Source organism: Mesocricetus auratus, unplaced genomic scaffold, assembly GCF_017639785.1.
Source record: "Mesocricetus auratus isolate SY011 unplaced genomic scaffold, BCM_Maur_2.0 Super-Scaffold_100006, whole genome shotgun sequence".
Taxonomy (NCBI): Eukaryota; Metazoa; Chordata; class Mammalia; order Rodentia; family Cricetidae; genus Mesocricetus; species Mesocricetus auratus.
In genome coordinates, this window is record NW_024429190.1 from 7166660 (window position 1) to 7185922 (window position 19263).

General features: G+C 42.8%; 1 protein-coding gene across 3 annotated transcripts in view; it reads left to right on the top strand.

The window, feature by feature from the left end:
• Positions 1-19263, top strand: part of Sun3 (Sad1 and UNC84 domain containing 3) — a 28857-nt gene that overhangs the window by 3249 nt on the left and 6345 nt on the right. Inside the window, exons 2-8 of one of the 3 annotated variants that reach the window (XM_040746672.1) lie at positions 2219-2405; positions 6983-7041; positions 10804-10907; positions 12295-12335; positions 13053-13224; positions 14166-14250; positions 18876-18991. In XM_040746672.1, coding sequence (XP_040602606.1) covers positions 7017-7041; positions 10804-10907; positions 12295-12335; positions 13053-13224; positions 14166-14250; positions 18876-18991 — 543 coding nt within the window. In that variant the 5' untranslated portion in view covers positions 2219-2405; positions 6983-7016. Of the gene's footprint in view, positions 1-2218; positions 2406-4031; positions 4307-4924; positions 5028-6982; positions 7042-10803; positions 10908-12294; positions 12336-13052; positions 13225-14165; positions 14251-18875; positions 18992-19263 lie in introns of those variants that run through there. The other 2 variants (XM_013122690.2, XM_040746671.1) reach the window with 2 other exon arrangements.

Genomic DNA, 19263 nt, shown 5'->3' on the forward strand with positions numbered 1-19263 from the left:
ACCTTCCTAACACTATGACCCTTCAATGGTTACTCATGTTGTGCTGACACTTCATAGCTACTTCATAACTGGAATTTTGCGACTGTTATGAATCATAATGTAAATATCTGTTGTGCAAGATATCTAATACGCAATCTCCAAAGGGGACTGCAGCCCACAGGTTGAGAACCATTGGGCTAGAAGAAGGTGTTCAATTCCCTGGAACTGGAATTCAGACAGTTTCGATCACCATATGAGTGCTGGGAACTGAACCCCGGTCCTTTGCAAGAGCAGCAAGTGCCCTGAGCTGCTGAGCCATTTCTCCAGCTTGCCCTCATTTGTTCTTGAGGGACAGCTTATCCGGGTTTGCTTGTGTGGGTGACAGCGTTGTTTTTGTCTCAGAATTCTGAGCTTGTCATCTCCCCCTCGAGTCTCTGTGTTATGTGAGAAGAGTTTTCTCTTAGTGCTTTCACAGTTCTCTTTCTTTTGATGATTTGGTTGCGGGGTCTCTAGGTCGTCGAGGAGAACTAAGCAGGCAGCGATCCCAGAAGACATGAGAAATGGTTCAGATCAACTTCATCTACCTGGATCAGACTTTGGGGCGTCTAACGCCAGGCGGTTCACTGTCAGCACATTTAAAACACAGTACACTTTGGGGAAAGGTTTCCAGGCAACAAGCATTCCAATTTAAGAAGCACAATAAAGGTCAAGGTGTGACTACATGGAAACTCCTTTACAAAATACACGTGACCACGAGGGGAGGTTCTACAGCTAAAAGCCTAGAGTGGAGAGAGGTCTCTGACCAAGATAGCAGAGAGATCAGCAGACCATGAAGTATGTGTGACATCTCTCCTAAGGATGGGTAACTGTCTAGGGAGAGAAGAGTCTAGGACAAACATTCTGCCTCTATAGCAATAGGTGGGCAAGGTCTGCCCTCACAGATAGCAAAAAAGCCACCAGATTGTTAACAATATCCACTCCCAGCTTTCTGGGCAGGAAAACAGGTATTTTATCTTCCCCTTTAAGAAGCCATTGTGTTTCTTGGCTTCCCCAGTGATCTGTGGGCACAAGGACTTTTGTGGCCCCCAACAGGTTGTATTTTGGGAGTCCATCTTACTTAACCTTGAAGCATTACAAATCCAAATGTCCCAGTCAGTGGCAAGATACAGAAAGTGGCCAGTTGGCGTTTATTTAAATAACCTGTCTCCTCTCCTTGGGTGCATTCAACACACCTATTCTTGTGCATGCTGTTACAGTTCTACAGTCTCCTCATCATGGTCACTCTTATCACCTCAAACGGATTTCTTTCAAATAGACTCTTTTTCTTGTTATTTACTTTTTAGTTTTAATTTTCATAGGTTATTATTAGTGTGAATGTGTGTAAGCGCACATGACACATTGTGTGTGTGTAAGACAGACGACAATTTTCAGAAATCATTTTTCTCTTTCCACCTCATCTGGAGCAAGAATAATAAAAACTCAGAGACACATTGGGGGGGAGGAGGGCCGAGAGACCAGACAAGCAAAGCAGACAAGTCACTGGAGAGTTCTTACCTCTACCTCAGACCAAAGGGGGCGGTCCTATCCTCGTCGTGACTGCAGATTGAACGAATACACTGCACTCCTGTCTCCACCTGCCTTATTCTCCTCTCTAGTGCTGGGATTAAAGTCGTGCACCACCACCGCCCAGTTTCTATGGCTAACTAGTGTGGCTGCTGGGATTAAAGGTATGTGACACCACTACCTGGCCTATATAGATGATTAGTGTGGCTAGCTTTGCACTCTGATCTTCAGGTTAGCTTTATTTGTTAAATGATGAACAAAATATTACCACACTCTTTAGGCTCCCTGGATCTAATTCAGGTCATAGGGATTGCAAGGTAAGCACTTCCCCCACTGAGTCATCTTTCTGGGCTTCAAGTGGAATGTCTCTGACTTAATTGATTCTTTCTTCAGATTACTGATGCCAAGTCTTTTGACGGAAGACTTCAGGCTGTAACTTTAACCTTGGATCAAGGATTTCTGATCATTTGTTCCCGTGCCTGTTTTGCCTGTGTGCTACTAATTCTGATTTGTCTCATTATTTGTGCTCTTTAGCACCTCACCAAGCTTCTTTAAAGGCAGTATTTGTATCATCTTTTTAGTCAGGCAATTAGTAGACCTCAGTTTCCTTGGGGTCATTGACTTGAACTTTGTTGATTTTGAACTTGAACTTGCCTGATCTTTGTCATCCCTGTAGACTTGTTCAGCGTCTGTGCCTCTGATGGAGCAATCACATCCCCCGTCTTTACAGAATGATGTCAGCTGTCAAAGACCTCACCCTGTTGTGTCTTCATGTGGACAGAAAAGCATCTCGAGCCATCTTTAGTGAAGCAAAGCTTGACTGCTGCTGTCTTCCATCATGTAGCCTGTTGCTAGAGGCTAAGGTATGCCTGGCACTGGGCTAGAATGCCTCCAGCTCATAGATCAGTGGAGTCCGCACCATGATGAACCAAGTTCAAGGTCCACAGTGGTATCTTCAGATTCAGGTCTGTTATTTGGTGTGTGAGCAGATACAGGTCCCGAGGGAATGTCAGGAGACTTCTCTGTTTTACTAAGAGGGTCCCTGAGTCAGCCTCTGCCGTCCCTTAGGAAGAAGGAAGGAAGACTGGAAACCAAGCCAAAAGGCTGCTCCAGAGCCCGACAGCTAGGGCTAAAGTCAGCAGGCCTGCCTCTGGGGATAAGGTGGGCTCATTTCTCAGTAGGTTCCGGGTGGGCATAACAAGTGTTCTTGGGTCTCAGTTCACAGACTCAAGTAGAGTGACAGACATGTGCCAGGGTCTTCCATAAGATAAAGATCAGTGGGACTTTCTCGTGGGTATCTGGATAGACTGGATGCCCCGGATCCTGGCTAAAGTATTCTAGATCTATGTCACAGAGATGCTTCCGGGTCTGCTGTTGGATGGCTGACATGCCTGCCCCAGGCCAAGATGATGAGTGCTTCCCCAGCAATCCCTGTGTGGCCACGACTACCAGGACTATCAGGACTGTTTCCAGACTGCTTGGCTTAGGGGAGGGGCTCTTACTTGGTCCCAGATGACTTTTGTGTTCACAGGTGGAACTGTGGACAGTATGTAATCACGTCTAAAGTGGGAGAAGCAATTTCTGGGTCTATAGCTGGGACCACAGTGGGCAGAATGAGTCTTCCTTCTCACAGTGTCCCTCTTCAGTTCAGGTTCAAAACTTCCCATCCAGATCCCAAAGCTAGTACGAAAGCGTCGTTATCCATAATGTCCACCAGAATTACAGGTGGTGGGGATATGAGCAGGAGACATTTTTCTTGAGTCATCTTGCTGACACGAGTCTGAATACTACACAATTTAAAATAGATATGACCAGAGGCCATTAAGTGTTGAGAGTAAAACAATGTCACCCTAGAGTTGTGTGGTCCAAATAAGCCAGGTCACCCTGCCATGCGGCTATTCGGTTTCTAGATATGTGGCTAAAGCGCACATTGGTATGCACGCAGAAACAGGCAACAAGCGTGGTTTCCCATCACTGAAAGCAAACCAAGCGTGCATCCATGGGAAAATGAGCAAATGAACGGCCGAATAATAAAATACTATAGACCAAGTGGGACGACCCAACTAGGTTAATACATCTCAGGATTTATTCATAGGAAATTGTTTTCCCATTCCTATTTATGGAAAGCAGGAAGCCATATGTATACATTATCATTTATTTTGTCTAAAACATAACATGTATTATTTGTAAATACATTTGAAAAAATTACATGGAAATGCAACATGTTTTCAACTTAGTTATGGACAAGGGAAAGTAAGAGGAATGAGGCTGGGGGGGGGAGGGGAGGGGGTTGGTTCTTACATTTTGTTACAGTGTATCCAGAGACTTTTGTAGCAAAGCAGTAGGTTTGAAATCTGATACAGTAAGGCCTGGGAAGCCGAGATCTGAGAGACTTATGTGCACACAACCTCTGCATGGGTGTGGTGACCTGTTGGCCATTGTGAGGTGTCACAAAGAATGATGCAACAGTGAGTCACCGGGCCTTTCAAAATTGGTTCATCCGCAGCTTGGCTGTTGAACAAGGAGTATCTTGTCAAGAAGACAAACATTCAAAACCATACATATGCCTTCCTGCCTTCCATAAAATAGGGATGAAGAAGCAGTGTTCACCATTCTATGAACTCTTGTAACTTGCGGGAGGAAATGCGTGAAACAGCAAAGTAGAGGAAGGATGGACTGCACTCTCAGGACTGCTCTGAAGAACCCAGCAGCAGTTCGAGTGTTAATGTCCCGCTGTCAGATCGAGAAGCCCGGACATGAACCTGTATGTCACTCTGCAGAATGATTTCCAGGCATCTGTTCTTTTCTGGTTTTGGAGACAGGCCCTCATTCCATAGCTCAGGCTGGCCTTGAAGTTAGGACAATCCTCCTGCCCTAAATGCTGGATGTATAGACATCCACCAGCATCCCCTATGGAGATCTAATGTGCATGGTGTACATCCATGCCCTGTCTATCTGTAAAGTAACCCAACAAGTGTTCTTGAAAATCACAGTAACGGCACATGCTTGCCTTAAGTGGCAGGATCCCACAGGCTAGAGGAAGGGATAGAAAAGAATTCACTGAGCGTGACTTGGCAGCCAGGCTTTCTAGTTAAAAGAAAAAATAACAAAAAGAAAACCCTACATTTTGGAGAACACAGTAATTCAATAATTTTCATATAATTCAGCCTACCAAAGAGTTGTAATTAACACCTACACAACACTCTTTAACCCTCTGTTGCTCCACGGTTTCAAAAAACCTCTGCCTTCGAGGAAAAGGGATTAGGAACAGTCTCCTCCTGGTTGCCTTTAAGTTCCATCCGCCTAAGCTCTGGCTGCAGCTCAGAGTGATAAAGGAGGGGAGTCAGGCTGCTTAGGTTCTGTATCCGGGGAATTTAAGTTTCTCTTTGTGAGCTATGGTTCACAGAGCCCAGTTGACATCACACCTGTAAGGAGGGTTGGTGAGAGACTCACCTACTACACCCTTTGGTCAACTAACTTGCAATGTAAGTAATCTGTTTACTGAAGTTGAACATATTAAAGGAGTAAATTTTAAAGAAACTAGTGTGTCCAACTGGCAATCTAAGCAACAGTGGAGAGGCTATCTTAAATGTTCTTCCCCGATAATGAGATTGATAATGACCTTATATGCCATCCTAGAGCCTTCATCCAGTGACTGATGAAAGCAGAGGCAGACACCCACAACTAAACACTGAACTGAACTCCTGGAACCCAGCTGCAGAGAGGGAGGAGTGATGGGCAAGGGGGTCAAGACCAGGCTGGAGAAACCCACAGAAACAGCTGAACTGAACAAGGGAAATCTCATGGACCCCAGACTGATGGCTGAGAGACCAGCATGGGACTGATCCAGAACCCCTGAATGTGGGTGTCAGAGAGGAGGCCTGAACAATCTATGGGGCCTTGGGCAGTAGATCAGTTTTTATCCCTGGCCTACCAATGGATTTTGGGTGCCCATTCCACGTGGAGGGATGCTCTCTCAGCCTGGTCACATGGGGGAGGGCCTAGGCCCTGCCCTGGATGATATGACAGACTTTGGAGATCCCCATGGAGGGCCTCACCCTCCCTGGGGAGTGGAGTGGGGACTGGGTGGGGGGTTGGGGGCTTGGTAGGGGCCGGGGGAGGAGGGGAGGGAGAGGGAGCTGGGATTGACATGTGAAGCAAGCTAGTCTCTAATTTAAATTTTAAAAAAAGAAACGAGGGTGTCAACATATAGATTGCATCATTTCCCGAGGAGCACCCTCTTAGCCTTTCTTCACAACTCTGCCTTTCAGCTGATGGGGTCTAGTTCAGAGCCATCAGAGGAGAAGCTGACAGCCACATTACAGAGTGACTTGCCATGTTGGGACAGGTGTCGTTGGTCTTTCCTAAGATCTGATTCAGGGCTTCTCCTGTTTCCTCTGCTTGCCACCTACCAGTTACAAATGACCTCTCACCATCTGGTTTTTTAACTCATAAGGGCCAGTTTTCAGCTAGCCCACCTGGAATACTTTGTCCAGGTGCTTACAGATTCAAGCTCAAGTGGCTTTAGGATCCATTTTTCCCTTCAGAGATTTTTTTTGAAGGTTGAATTTGGGAACTTTGGGTATAGTTCATTGGTAAGGTACAAGCCACTTGTAGAAATGGTGAGTTACTACTGCACACAACTGTGTGACTGTTCAGCACATAGTTCTGAGGAAGGGTAGGGAGACGGAGCTGTCCACGTATGTCCATTCACAGAAATACAAGTCCAGAGAGACCTGACGAACAGGGATAGAGCTCAAAGGAGACACGTTCAGGGTGGAAGTTGTAAACACAGAGGGCTTGTTCATGGATTAGGTGTACTGGTCTCTTGGGCACAGTAAAAACGCCAGAGGCTGGGAGAGTAAAAAATGACATTGCTTTTTCTCACAGTTGCAGCTGACTATGGCTCTGGTGGAGGCTCTCTGCCTCTCTCGAAGACAGCCACCTTCTCACCATGTCCAGATGGCACACAGACAGCAGTCTGGTCTCTTCTAGTTACATAAGGACACCAATCCTTTGAATTTAGGGACCAGTCTGGTGAACACACTTAAACTAGGCCATTTGTTATGTAGTGTATTCTTCACTTTTGACCTCTAGAAAAACTTGGTTTGCTTCAAAACATTTGAAGATCATAAATAGAAACCCAATAGTGTCACAGTACATGTGTGTGAAGGAGGAATGTAAACATATATGCACATACACCTGCTTGAAAATTGCTTTATCAGTTTTAAAGATCACAGATAAAATCAGAGAAGCTATGGAATTAATCCAGAGCAACCAGGAGTAGACAAATCGAGCTTGTTGTCTTGGATGTTCTGACTAGTTTAAAGTCCAAGTTAAAAGTTAATAGCAATGGATTACATTGTTAATTTTTTTTTCAAGACAGGGTTTCTCAGTAGCTATGCATTGTTAAATTCTTAAAGCTCTTCATTCTTTGTAGGTTAACTCGATCATGGAAGATTATTCTAAGTACAATGTTTACATCTATTTTTCTTATTGGTAAGTCTTAGCAATAATGATCTTTAACCTGATTCAGAGTATATGGTACGAGAGCACTGAGTGAGATGACTCCTGTTTGATATATTGGAAGTTACCTGCATGTTCTCAAGTTTCTTCCCCTGTCATGTCCCACCAGAAAAGTCATAAAACTGGTTCTTAGAAGATTTTAAAAATCATCTTTCTGCATTATAGTTTATTTCCCAATTCATATTTAAAATAGATTTTTTCACACAATATATTCAGATTACTGTTCCCCCTCCCCCAACTCCTCTGTGACCCTTCCTGCCTTTCCTCCCTTCAGAATCCATGTCCTATCTTTCTCTAGTTAGAAAGCAATCAGGTGTGTAAAGAATAACAATAAAATAAGATAGACCAAAGCAAAATAAACAAACTGAAGAAAAGAGACGAAGAAAAACATGAGAAACCTATAGAGACACATATGTGCATGCCACAAAACCAGAAGCATATATGTGTGTATGTATGTGTGTGTATATGTGTGTGTATGTGTGTATATGTGTGTATATGTGTGTGCATGTGTGTATATGTGTGTATGTGTGTGCATGTGTGTATATGTGTGTACATGTGTGAGTGTGTGCACATGTGTATGTGTGTATGTGTGTATATGTGTGTGCATGTATATATGTATATGCATGCACGTGTATATGTGTGTATATGTGTATGTATGTGTGTATGTGTATATGTGTGTGTATGTGTGTATGTGTGCATATGTGTGTATGTGTGTATGCATGTGTGTGTGTGTGTGTGTGTGTGTGTGTGTGTGCTTCCAAGCCTGACAATCTGAATTTGGACTCAGAGAGGAAAGAGAGAACTGATTCCATCAAGTTATCTCCTGACTTCTACATAGATGGCGTGGCTCATACACACTCATCCTCATAGGCATGCAGATAGATGATAGATGATAGAAGATAGAAGATAGATAGACATATAGATATAGATAAGGAAATAATTTCCAATATGCTTCCTGAAGAAGCATATGATATTTTACCTGTTCTAAATTTGAGGGATTGAGTTTAGAGATTTTTTTCAATTTTTAAAAACTGTAGTTCACATATTAATTATACATAACAATATATTTATCATAGTATTTTAATATATGCATACAATGTTTTAGTTCTACTTATTTTAAATTTTAATCATTTTTGAGAATTTCACAAATATATAATGAAATATATATATATATATCTTTCTGTCATTTCCCCTCTCCAGTTTTCTCATGCCTCACCCCCAAGTCCAGTTAGTCCAGTTAGCACTGCCCATGTGTAAATAGGTGTGAACCCATCCTACTACAGGATGCATGGGAAACCTACCAGCCCTACCTCCTCAAAACAGAATGATTGTCCACCCTCCAGCAACTCACAACTCCTCAGGAAAGGGGTGGAGTCTGTATATCATCTACCCCATCTATGCCAGAGTTTTGGTTGTCTTGATTTTGTGTAGGTCTTGTACAGGTATTCACAACTGCTGTGAGTTCATAGCTGTAATAGGGATATTTTTAATAGTCTTGGCATCCTGACAAATGTTCAATTGGCCATAGATGCATATCTAAGTCTTCCCCAATGGACCAGAAGCCTGTTGTGCCAGTGGTTGGGATTGTTTCAAATCTGTAAATATATTTGGGAAGTATTGCTATTTTAATAATAATAAATGGTCTAATTAATGACCATAGGTTTATGTATTGTCTTTCTATTCGCATAGTTCTTTAGTTTCTTCTGGCAGTGTGTGTGTGTGTGTGTGTGTGTGTGTATGTGTGTGTGTGTGTTGGTTTGTTGTTGTTTTCCAGTTCTGGGGATCAAACTAGAGACACACACATGCTAAGTAAGCCACTGAGATACATTTCTGGGCCTTGGAGGCCAGAAGAGAGCATTGTGTCACCTGAAACGGGAGATGGTTGTGAGCAGCCATGTCTGTGCTGGGAGTTGAACCTGGGTCCTCTGAAAGAGTAGCAAGAGCTCTCGACTGCTGAGCCATCTCTCTAAGCCCTGACTTGGAACTCTTGATCCTCCTGCCTCAGTATCCACTAGGATTACATGCATGTCCCACCATTTTTGACTTGGAGACCTTCACTATTTACATTTAAACTAATTGTGGGCAAGAAAAAATTTTCTTCTGCCATTTTCCTATCTTTCTCCTATGTCTTATACCTTTTGGTTGTTTCTAATCTCTTCTGTTGCAATGATCTTTTCTGTTGAATTTGTTGTAATGTACTTTTTGGAGATTCTTTTCACCACATGTTAAATATTTTCTTAGTGGGAATTACAACAACCAGAACTGATAACAAAATGGTTTGATAGCAAATTAGTTTATAAATCATGCAAATACTCAGGTACCCATTAATATAGATTTATCATTACATTTCATGTGTTTATCTTTTGAATCATTTAAGAAATTAAACCCGAGTTACCATCTATTATAGTTTGAATATAAAATGTTTCCCGTAGGCTCATGTTTGATCATTTAGTCTCCAGGAGGAAGGGCTTTTCTTGGAGGTTATTGAGCCTTTGGGTTAGGGAGCTGCCCCACAGGATGTCCTTTCATTTAACCTGAAAGACAGCAACAGATCCCCAGAATTTGTTTTGCCAAGAGGTCTGGTTTTGCTGAATATGAACTTCTCTGGCGGCATAAACAGACCGATTGTCCTTTGGACTTTTTAAACCCATCAATCCACTGCTTTCTGGCTTCTATAGTGTCTGGTGAGAAACCAAATGGCAACCCTGCCGAGAATCCTTCTCCATGGCTAAGTATTCCTTTCTTGCTGTTTTCAAGTCCTTCTCCCTGCCTTTGGTTTTTGATGGTGTGGTTACGTGCTTTCTTGTGGGGAATCTTTAAGTCTGTTCTCTTTGGCATCTGTTGGGTTTCTTGGATGAATAGATTTGTTATTTTCATCAATTTTAAAGCTTTCTAGCCATTGTTTTTTCAGGGGTTCCTTCTCTCTCTTTTTGCCTTTTCCTCTCTCTTGATGGGATGTGTAATCGGCATAGTGAATAGCCCAGTGATGTCCCCCAGGCTTAACTGGCTCTGCTTAGACTTCCTCATCAGTCTGTAAGATTACAGCCCCACCTTCAAGTACATGGCTGTTGTGTTGCTCTCCGATCTAGTGCTGACCAGTCTCAGATTCCAGAACTGTCGGTCCTGTTACTCTCTCTTCCTTGAAGGATTCTGTGAGGCCACCAAGGATCTGGTCCTCTCTCTCTCTCTCTCTCTCCCTCTCTCTCTCTCTCTCTCTCTCTCTCTCTCTCTCTCTCTCTCTCTCTCTCTCTCTCTCTCTCTCTCTCTCTCTGTGTTTGATGTGTGCATGTATGTGCCAAGATGTGCTCGGGTGCGTGTGTAAAAGCCAGAGGGCAATGGCAGGTGTCTTCCTCTGTTTTGATCCACCTTAGCTTTTGAGACAAGGTCTCTCACTGAGCCTAGAATTCCAGGTGTTCAACTGTCTCAGATACCACCACCTTCGCAGAGCTTACATGTCCACACCAGCTTTTAGGTGGCTGCCAGGGATCCAAACTCAGGTGTCCTCATGCACTGTACCCACCGAGACATTGCCCCAGCTTCCGCTTTCTCTGCAGGGCTGGGGTCACAGATGTGAGGCCAGTGCTCTCCTGCTGAGCCACTCCCCTACCCTTGTACTCCTAATTTCTAAGACTATTCTCTCTTTCGCACTCTCAGAAATGCTTTTTAATACGTGTAAGGTATTTTATAGGTGCTTCTTGATAAGTTCTTTAATGAGAGTTTGCCTTTTCTTTGAAGGGCTTCAAAATCATCAGTGGTTTAAAGAAACAGAGTTTCCTCAAAAACCCAGACAATTATATACCTTAATCGCAGAATATGGCTCCCGGCTCTATAATTACCAGGTGATGTTTAATTAAATTCTTGTTGCATGTCACTCATTTAAAACTGAGTGTGCTACAAGGTGAGTTCAGTTTGCATTATATTATCTTGTTTTGGGTGAACAGTCAATGGCAATCTTACAGCAGATGGGGTTCTTCTAAGTGATTTTAGGACTAAGAAATCTCCCCAATTCTTCATACCTTCTGACCTTTTCAAGATCCCTCTAGAAGCTCCAAGAGAAGGGAAAAAGACAAATGACTCCATATGACTAACCTCCCCCCATCCCCAGCCAGCACAGTGCTTTTCCTTGCGGGGGAAGCTCCTGAGGTCTCAGTGAGGTGTTCACTCTCCACTCTATACTCCATAAGCACCTCCTAGAATTCCTGACTGCTCTACTTTGCTTCCTTCCTGCCTTTCTTCCTTTCTTCCTACCTTCCTTCCTTCCCTCCTGCCTTCCTGCCTCCCTCCCCCCTTTCTTTCTACCTCCTCCTCGGTTTTTTTTTCTTTTTTGATATAGGGTTTCTCTGTATAGCCTTGACTCACAGAGATCCGCCTGCCTCTGCCTCCCAAGTGCTAGGATTAAAGGTGTGCGCCACCACTGCCCGGGCCTAGTTTGCTTTCTATTACTGTGATAAATACCATCAACAGAGACATCAAGGAGAAGAAGAGGTTTATTTGGTTTGCACTTCCACGTCACAGTTCATCGTTGAGGGAATCAGGGCAGGAACTCAAGACAGAAACCTGGATGTAGGAACTGATGCACAGGTTATGGAGGAATGCTGCTTATTGGCTTTCTCCCCGTGGTTTGCTCAGTTTGCTTTCCTGTGCAGTGTTCCTGCCCAGGGTAGGCCCCATCCACAGTGGGCTGGGTCCGTCCACGTTAATCATCAATCAAGAAAATGGCCACTGCTTGCCTACAGGACAATTTGACTCAGATATTTTCTCAGTGGAGGTTTCCCTTTCCCAACTTGCTTCAAGTTGCCAAAACCCTAACCAGCACACCAACATTGGTCCTGGGTGAAAGGCCAACCACATGAAACCCCACAGACAGAGTTTACATGAGATAACCAGGAGCTGGCCCAGATCCTAAACCATCCTCAGATAAAACAGATGTGCATCCAAAGTGAGCAGTGGTACCCCGCCTTGAGAAACAGCAAATAAGGCTTCCATCCTGGGGTTCACATTATAGGTCACTTTCTATTAGATATGTGAATAAGGCCATCTTCCCTGACATGGTAACGACGGCGTATGTAGCAGGCCAAGGAAGACGCACATGCAAGGTGCTCCTGTGTCCCATGCACACGTGCTCTTGTGTCCCATGGTGTATTTCAAGGGTCCAAGAGTGCTTTTAGAAGAAAGACAACTGAGTGAAGAAGCAAGGCTCAAAATTGTTTCTCTCCTCTATTTCAGGCCAGACTTCGAATGCCTAAGGAGCAACTAGAACTTTTAAAGTGAGTGGGGGTTTTGTATGCGCCATTCTCTGCTCTGACTCCAAACCCTGAAACATTGGGGGGTCTGTCTTTGGAAATTTACAAAATGAAAATAATATTCCTGTATTATACATTACATATCCTGCCAGTCAAGAGCACTTTTCCTAGCTATTGATTCTTACCCACAGCGAAAATCCAAATTTGTTTAAAATACCATATTCAGCTGAGTCTAGCATGGTCCTGTAATTGTAGTACTCAGAAGGCTGAAGCAACAAGCTACAACTGGCAAGCCTGTCTCAAATAAAAATGCACTGATAGACAGGCTGATGAGTAAAAATAGCAGAAGTCTCAAGTGTGCACACTGTGCGGATCTCCAGGCTACAGCTTGAAAACGGCGTCTGTCCACCACACTTGGAATGCAGGACATCCCAGCTTGCATGCCAGGGATGACATTAGGGTTTAGCCTTCACCTGTATGGAGGCACTTGACTGAGGACAAGCGAGGCTGGCTGCCTCCTGACTGCTCAATGCAGAAAAAGCCAAACAAAGCTTCCCTCTGACTCTTGTCCTTTGAGTGCCTACCCTGCTTTCTCCTCACAGTGAAATGTAATGAGCAGACACAGGCACATCCCCGCCTTCCCCTCCCCACAGAATCTTTCTTTCTGCCCTTAAGTTGACTCGCTTGCCTGAAACTGTCAGCAGGATTCTCTCTTTCACCCTGTGGTTCTTCTGTGTACAGGAAGGAAAGCCAGACTTTGGAGAACAATTTCCGTGAAATCTTGATTTTGATTGAACAAATAGATATTCTGAAGGCATTGCTTAGAGACATGAAGGACGGCGTACACAATCACAGCTGGCCTGTCCACCGAGAGGCTGTGCAGGACCAGGTCACCACTGCAGCTCTAGATGAGGCAAGGAGGTCTGGGGCACGGAGGGGTGGAAACATTTAGCCCCAGGATGCTCATGCCATTTCTTTTACTGACTGGATACCAACTGACATTAGCTACATCCTCTGGGACCCCCTGATTGTCTTCCCTGGGACTCTACTTTTCCACCAGTGCTGTGTTACAGAGAGGACACTGAGTTTGTGATACAACTTGCTCCCCATATTCGGAAATGATGATCAGTGATTGTCCACAGCAAATACTTGCTAGCAAGAGGGTTCCATTCCTCCCTGAGAACTATGCCTCTGGTGAGCTCCGGACGTAGGCCAGAAGCTTCTTGCATTGCTCTCCCACTGCCTGTACCACCACCAATTTCTCCTCCCCACGTCAACATTTGAAATGTGTAGAAATCTAACCTTGGCCTTCATGGCTCCATCCACCCTGGCCACGTTCGAGTTAGTCAATGACAATTGTTGTGCCTGCTCCGGGTACTTGATTATTTTTGAACAAGAGTATCCTTCAGAACCCAACACTGACTCAAGTGGGTGAAAGATTGCTGTAAGAAGCAGCCATCTGACCTCTGTAAGCCGCCTGATTCTCAAAGAGCTATAGGATATTCAGGTCTCTGCTGCAGCACACCTGACACAGCTCTGTCTCAACCAACGGGAGGGCACCACAGTGCAGGGGAGAAGGCTTAGAGCCAGCCCCAGGTCCGCCTTTCTGTGTGACCATGGTCCCAGTCACTCTTCAGCTTTATTTATCTCTTTGAGTTGTCTGAGAAAGGCCACTCCCGCAGGGCTGTGGACAAGACATCCAAGTGCATCAGTGCCTACCCCTGAGGGTACCTGAGAGCTGTTAGAATTTTTTAGATTAAGGAGTTTAGGTCCAAATGCATGAAACAAAGGGTAAAAATGCAAGTAGTTGGTAGAGATTGATAACAGAAAAAACCGTTCTTCCAATCTTTACAGGAAATGTCAAACTTGGTACATTATGTACTTAAAAAGTTCAGAGGGGACCAAATACAGATGGCTGATTATGCCCTGAAGTCAGCTGGTGAGTACAGGGGAGAAAAATGAAAGATGACTGTTAAAAAAAAAGGAATGCTTAAGACCATTTAAAATTCTTTATCAGAAAATGACAATATCTCTGTGGCATTGAGAAGGGCTAAAATTAACAAGTTAGATGCTAAGGAAGATATTAGAAGTGATTGTCATTGACTGCTTCCGGAACGCCATTAGCATGTATCTAGAAGGAAAGCCAAGATACCACGGGGTAGTTGATCAGAAAGAGAGGACTTAAGCTCAGCAGATGGGCAGCACTGTGTATTATATGCACCAAGATGAGTTTACTGGGATGCTAAATGAATAATTGCAGACTAAAGGCTGGTGTTTAAAGGTAACTTACAAAGTAACGTGCTCAACATCATCCAATTGAAAATAAACCCTAAGAGCTTACTTAGGCTGTGAATTGTAGTCTCTGCCATCTATGGGCAGTGCGGAGGGGAGAGGGGAGGGCAGGGTAAGAGACATTATTGAAGAGTGAACTGATTTCTTAAAATGTACAGACCATCAAAAATCATTCAATAAGAAGTGGATAATAGGTAACAGGAAAAAAAGTGAATAGTGATGTGGTGACTAGAGAAACATGTACTTACAACCTTTCTGAAAAGAAAACTGTATCTAGGGCTACAGCTCAGTGACTTAGCGCTAGGCCTGGTATATACAACGCCCCTGGGCACTGTGATAATTGTGCCATGAATTAGTAAGCAAACGGAGAAAAGTCTAAGCTCAAATTGCCCTCTTTATCATTTTTAATATCGTTTGTTTGTTTGTTTGTTTTTGGAGGCATAGTCTCACTATGTAGCTCTGGATGTCTTGGAACTCACTATGCTTGCAGACCAGGCTGGCCTCAAACTCACAGAAATCTGTCTGCCTCTGGCTCCCAAGTGCTAGAATTAAAGGTGTGCACCACCATGCCCTCACTTCATTTTGTAATGTCCTACAACAAACTGAATCCAGGGATACACAAGAATGACAATAAATGTGTCTGACTAGGTAAGACCTCTTCTGGGACTAAAAGCCTTATCCTTTGAAATCATATCTGTGTCGTTTGCTATATCAAAACATTTAACAGTCTGGCCGTTGTGGTGATAAGCTTGGATAAGTTAAAATCATTTAGCAACATTCAGTTCATTTAGTATTAAAAACTCTTAACACACCAGAGAGATTTTCTTTAGCCTGGCAAAGAACTCCTGCATAATTCCATATGTAAACACACAGGGATTTGTAGGAGACTGAAAGATTTCTCCTAAGATCAGAAACAGTAAGAATGCCGCTCTTAATTTCCATTCCTAAATTACCATTGCCAAGACAAGAATGGGACAGATAGAGAAAGAGAGAGGGAAGACACAAAAGCAGGCAAGTTAGAAAAGAACAAACATACCAACTTATAAACAACATCATTGCTAACAGAAAAACAGGGCAAAATATCTACTAGAAAAACTTGCTTGTATTGGTGTATGTTTGAATGAGAGTGATAGAGAGAGAGAGAGAGAGAGAGAGAGAGAGAGAGAGAGAGAGAGAGAGAGAGAGAGAAGAGAGAGAGACTGGAACATATAGTATCTGGTTTTGGAGATTATTATAAAGGCCCAGAAATCAAGAGACATAGAACACAAGTCTAGAGTCAGTCCACATGGACATGGTGAATTGGTTTTGGCAAAACAGAAAAGTCAAGCCAGCGGTTCTGACAGTCATTGCAAACTAAAACTTAGCCATAATTTACCAGATATTAACGTAATGTCTGAATATAAGGCATGAAGTTTTACAATTTCTAGAGCAAAAGCTAAAGGAAAAGGGTGTAGTTTTTTAATTCATTATTATGTTGCACTGGGAACTGAACTCATGGTCTCTTGAGTGTGTGATGAGCGCCCTACCACGGAGCTACATTTAGACCTATATTTCCCTAAATTTGTATTTTAAGGCAGGATCTTGAAAGTTGTCCAGCTGACCTTGAACTCATATCATAGCCCAGGTTGGCCTTGAACTGTCAATTATCCTTCATCAGCCTAGGAAAGGATATCTTAAAGAAAATACGGAAACATGACCAAACAGAAAAGAAAAGACAGTTTGGACCCCATTAGTATTAATTCCTGTTCTAAAAAAAGAACAATTGAAAAAATGAGGAGACACTTCCCAGGCTGGAGACAGGACATTTACACATGAATTTAGCAAAGCTCTTAGATCTAAAATTTATGAAAGCTTTCAAACTTCAATAATAATAAAACAGAAAACCCAATTTTAAAACTGGGCAAAAGATCAGAAAACACTTTATTAAAGAAATGCAAATATGAAAGAAACATAAAAAACTAGACATTATTATTCATTAGTGAAATGGGACTCAGAAGCACAATGACATCAGCACACATCTATCAGATTGACAGACAGAGTGCCTGCCAATTGCTGCAGACACTGGGAAGCCCTGGGCTTCCAACCACGGTCCCACGGTCTCCCACTCTCTGTGTGAGTGTGTGTGTGTGTGTGTGTGTGTGTGTGTGTGTGTGTGTAAAGTGCTAGGCTTGGAAGGCGACCTGAAAACTGCTTCTCAAGTTAAATATAGCCCTAGTGACACCACATCTAAGTATTTACCTAGGAGTTATATTTTATGTTTAAGTCAAAACATGCATGACAATGCTGGAAGTACAGCTCAATGCTAAGAATGCCTGCCTAGGACACATAAGGGCTTGGATTCGAGCCTCGGCCCTGCAAAACCGAGACAAAAGTTGTTAGGAGAATGCCTGTGGTGACCAGATTATAGTCACCAAGGTGAGAAATGCCCACTAACAGATGGATAAAGTGTTCTGAAGACAACATGAAGAATGGTGTTCATCACTTTGCACAGGGATCTCAAAGGCTTCATGCTAAGCCTAAGTCCCTGTGTGCAACAAGCTGCAGATTGTGGTGCTCTGCAAAGATACAGGAAAAGGGATGTCTGCAAGAGGTGCGTGTGTGAAGAAGAATTGACCAGTGACTCTCTCAGCCTTGGGCTGGAGGTTAAAATGGGGGGGGGCTGCTACTCACTGTGGGCTCTTTTTGAAGCAGACTCATTCAAAATCTGCTGTAGTGATGACTGGCATAATTCTGAATATGCTAAGGCAAGCAACACTGATCTATACCCTTTATATGAGTGAATCATTGGGTGTGTGAATTATTTCTCCACAAAAAGCTAATTAGAATTAAAAAATGAAGCCATCGATGATGGCACACACATTTAATCCAGCACTCAGGAGGCAGAGACAGGCAGAAATCCTGTCTTGAAAAAACTAAACAAACAACAAAACAAAAACAAAAATAAAACAAAAACCTAAAAAATAAATGAATGAAAATAATAAGTATGAGTTTCTTCAAAACCCACAATTCAGGTTTTTTTTCATGTGAGAATTGTAGGGGGAAATCAGACTTCTATTGGCTTCATATGTCCAGTTGGTCATACAAGTAGGAATGTTAATTGTTAAAAGATACATGCTTCGATTTCAGTTTTAGAGAACAGAAAGCAACTGTAGGATAAGTATGCCCCCAAATATTGTGTAACCCAAGACTGTCACTCAAAACTTTTAAAGATACATTTTAATTGTGTGTGTGTGTGTGTGTGTGTGTGTGTGTGTGTGTGTGATTCATGGAAGCCAGAGGAGTCATTGGTGTCCCTGGAGCCATAGTCAAAGGTGGCTGTGAGTTACCAGTAGGCTCTAGGAATTAAACTCAGTCTCTCTCCCCCCAAGAGCAGAGCACTCTTAACCGCTGAGCCATATTCCTAACTATAATTCAGTATCTAAATTCCAAGTTCTACTGGGAGATGTGCATTTCCTTTTGCTACACGTGGCAACCGTGGGCCCACATTTAATATTTCAAACTGTGCTATCTCAGAAAAAATTCATAAACTAGATACCTGAGCAAAAGCATGGCCGTTAACACAAGCGCACGGACCTCAGTGTTATACCGTGCAACTCAATTGAGTTTAAAGAAGTGATTCACATTTTAAAATTTATCGTGTCTCAGATACGTTTCCTTCCTAAAATGAAATAACTTGAAGGGATAATGTTTAGTAAATACTTTTACGTTTCTTTGATTACAATTAAAGCTCCTACAAAAAATTAAAGTCTGATGAATTTACATAATTACTGTTACAAACAATGGGAAGGGCATGCATGTGGCTGGAGTTGCTTTTTCCATTTTTCGGTAAACAAGGCTGAAAGAAAGTCTGATATTTCTGGATGATGATAAATATAATACACATATTAATTTTAGTTTTGATTCAATTGCTCCAGTGTTTAAGATATTTTCATCAGAAGTTTCATGAAACTAGGAAAAGCAAAGATGACTTTCTGTCTGGATATGGTGCCACATGTCTTTACTCCAAGCACTTAGGGAGCTGAGGTAGGAGGATTGCTACAAGTTCAAAGTCAGCCTTTACTGCCTAGTGAGACCCTATTTCAAAACCAAGAAACAAATGAGTAAACACCTTTCTGGAAACGACATACTGTCGCTGGTGCCAGCCTGACTGAGTCCTGAGTATGAATCTAACTGTGATGTGTGTCCAGTAATAACTTTCCAGGGACATCATTGAAATCCAGATGGCATGTATTTAGTTTTATGCATTAAGTTTAAAATATTTTGCAATTTTAGGAGCCTCTGTCATTGAAGCTGGGACCTCAGAAAGTTACAAGAACAATAAAGCAAAGCTGTACTGGCATGGGATAGGATTCCTCAATTATGAGATGCCTCCAGATATGATTCTTCAGGTAAACGCTAAATATGGCGATGGTAGCTCTACCTTAGAATTTTGTCACTAAGGACCATGATTGTATTAATATTTAAAACAGAGGCAAGAACATACATGCTGCCTGCAGAACCTAGACATTTCTTACATTTCTATACCTTAACACCATACAAGATATTTATCTTAGAGTCCAAAACTATCATTAATCATTGTGTTTTTAAGATCAGAAAAGTAGACTCTGTCAGAACATGGAATTCCACACCTTTCACTGCCATTGATTCTCTGGCCTCTCTT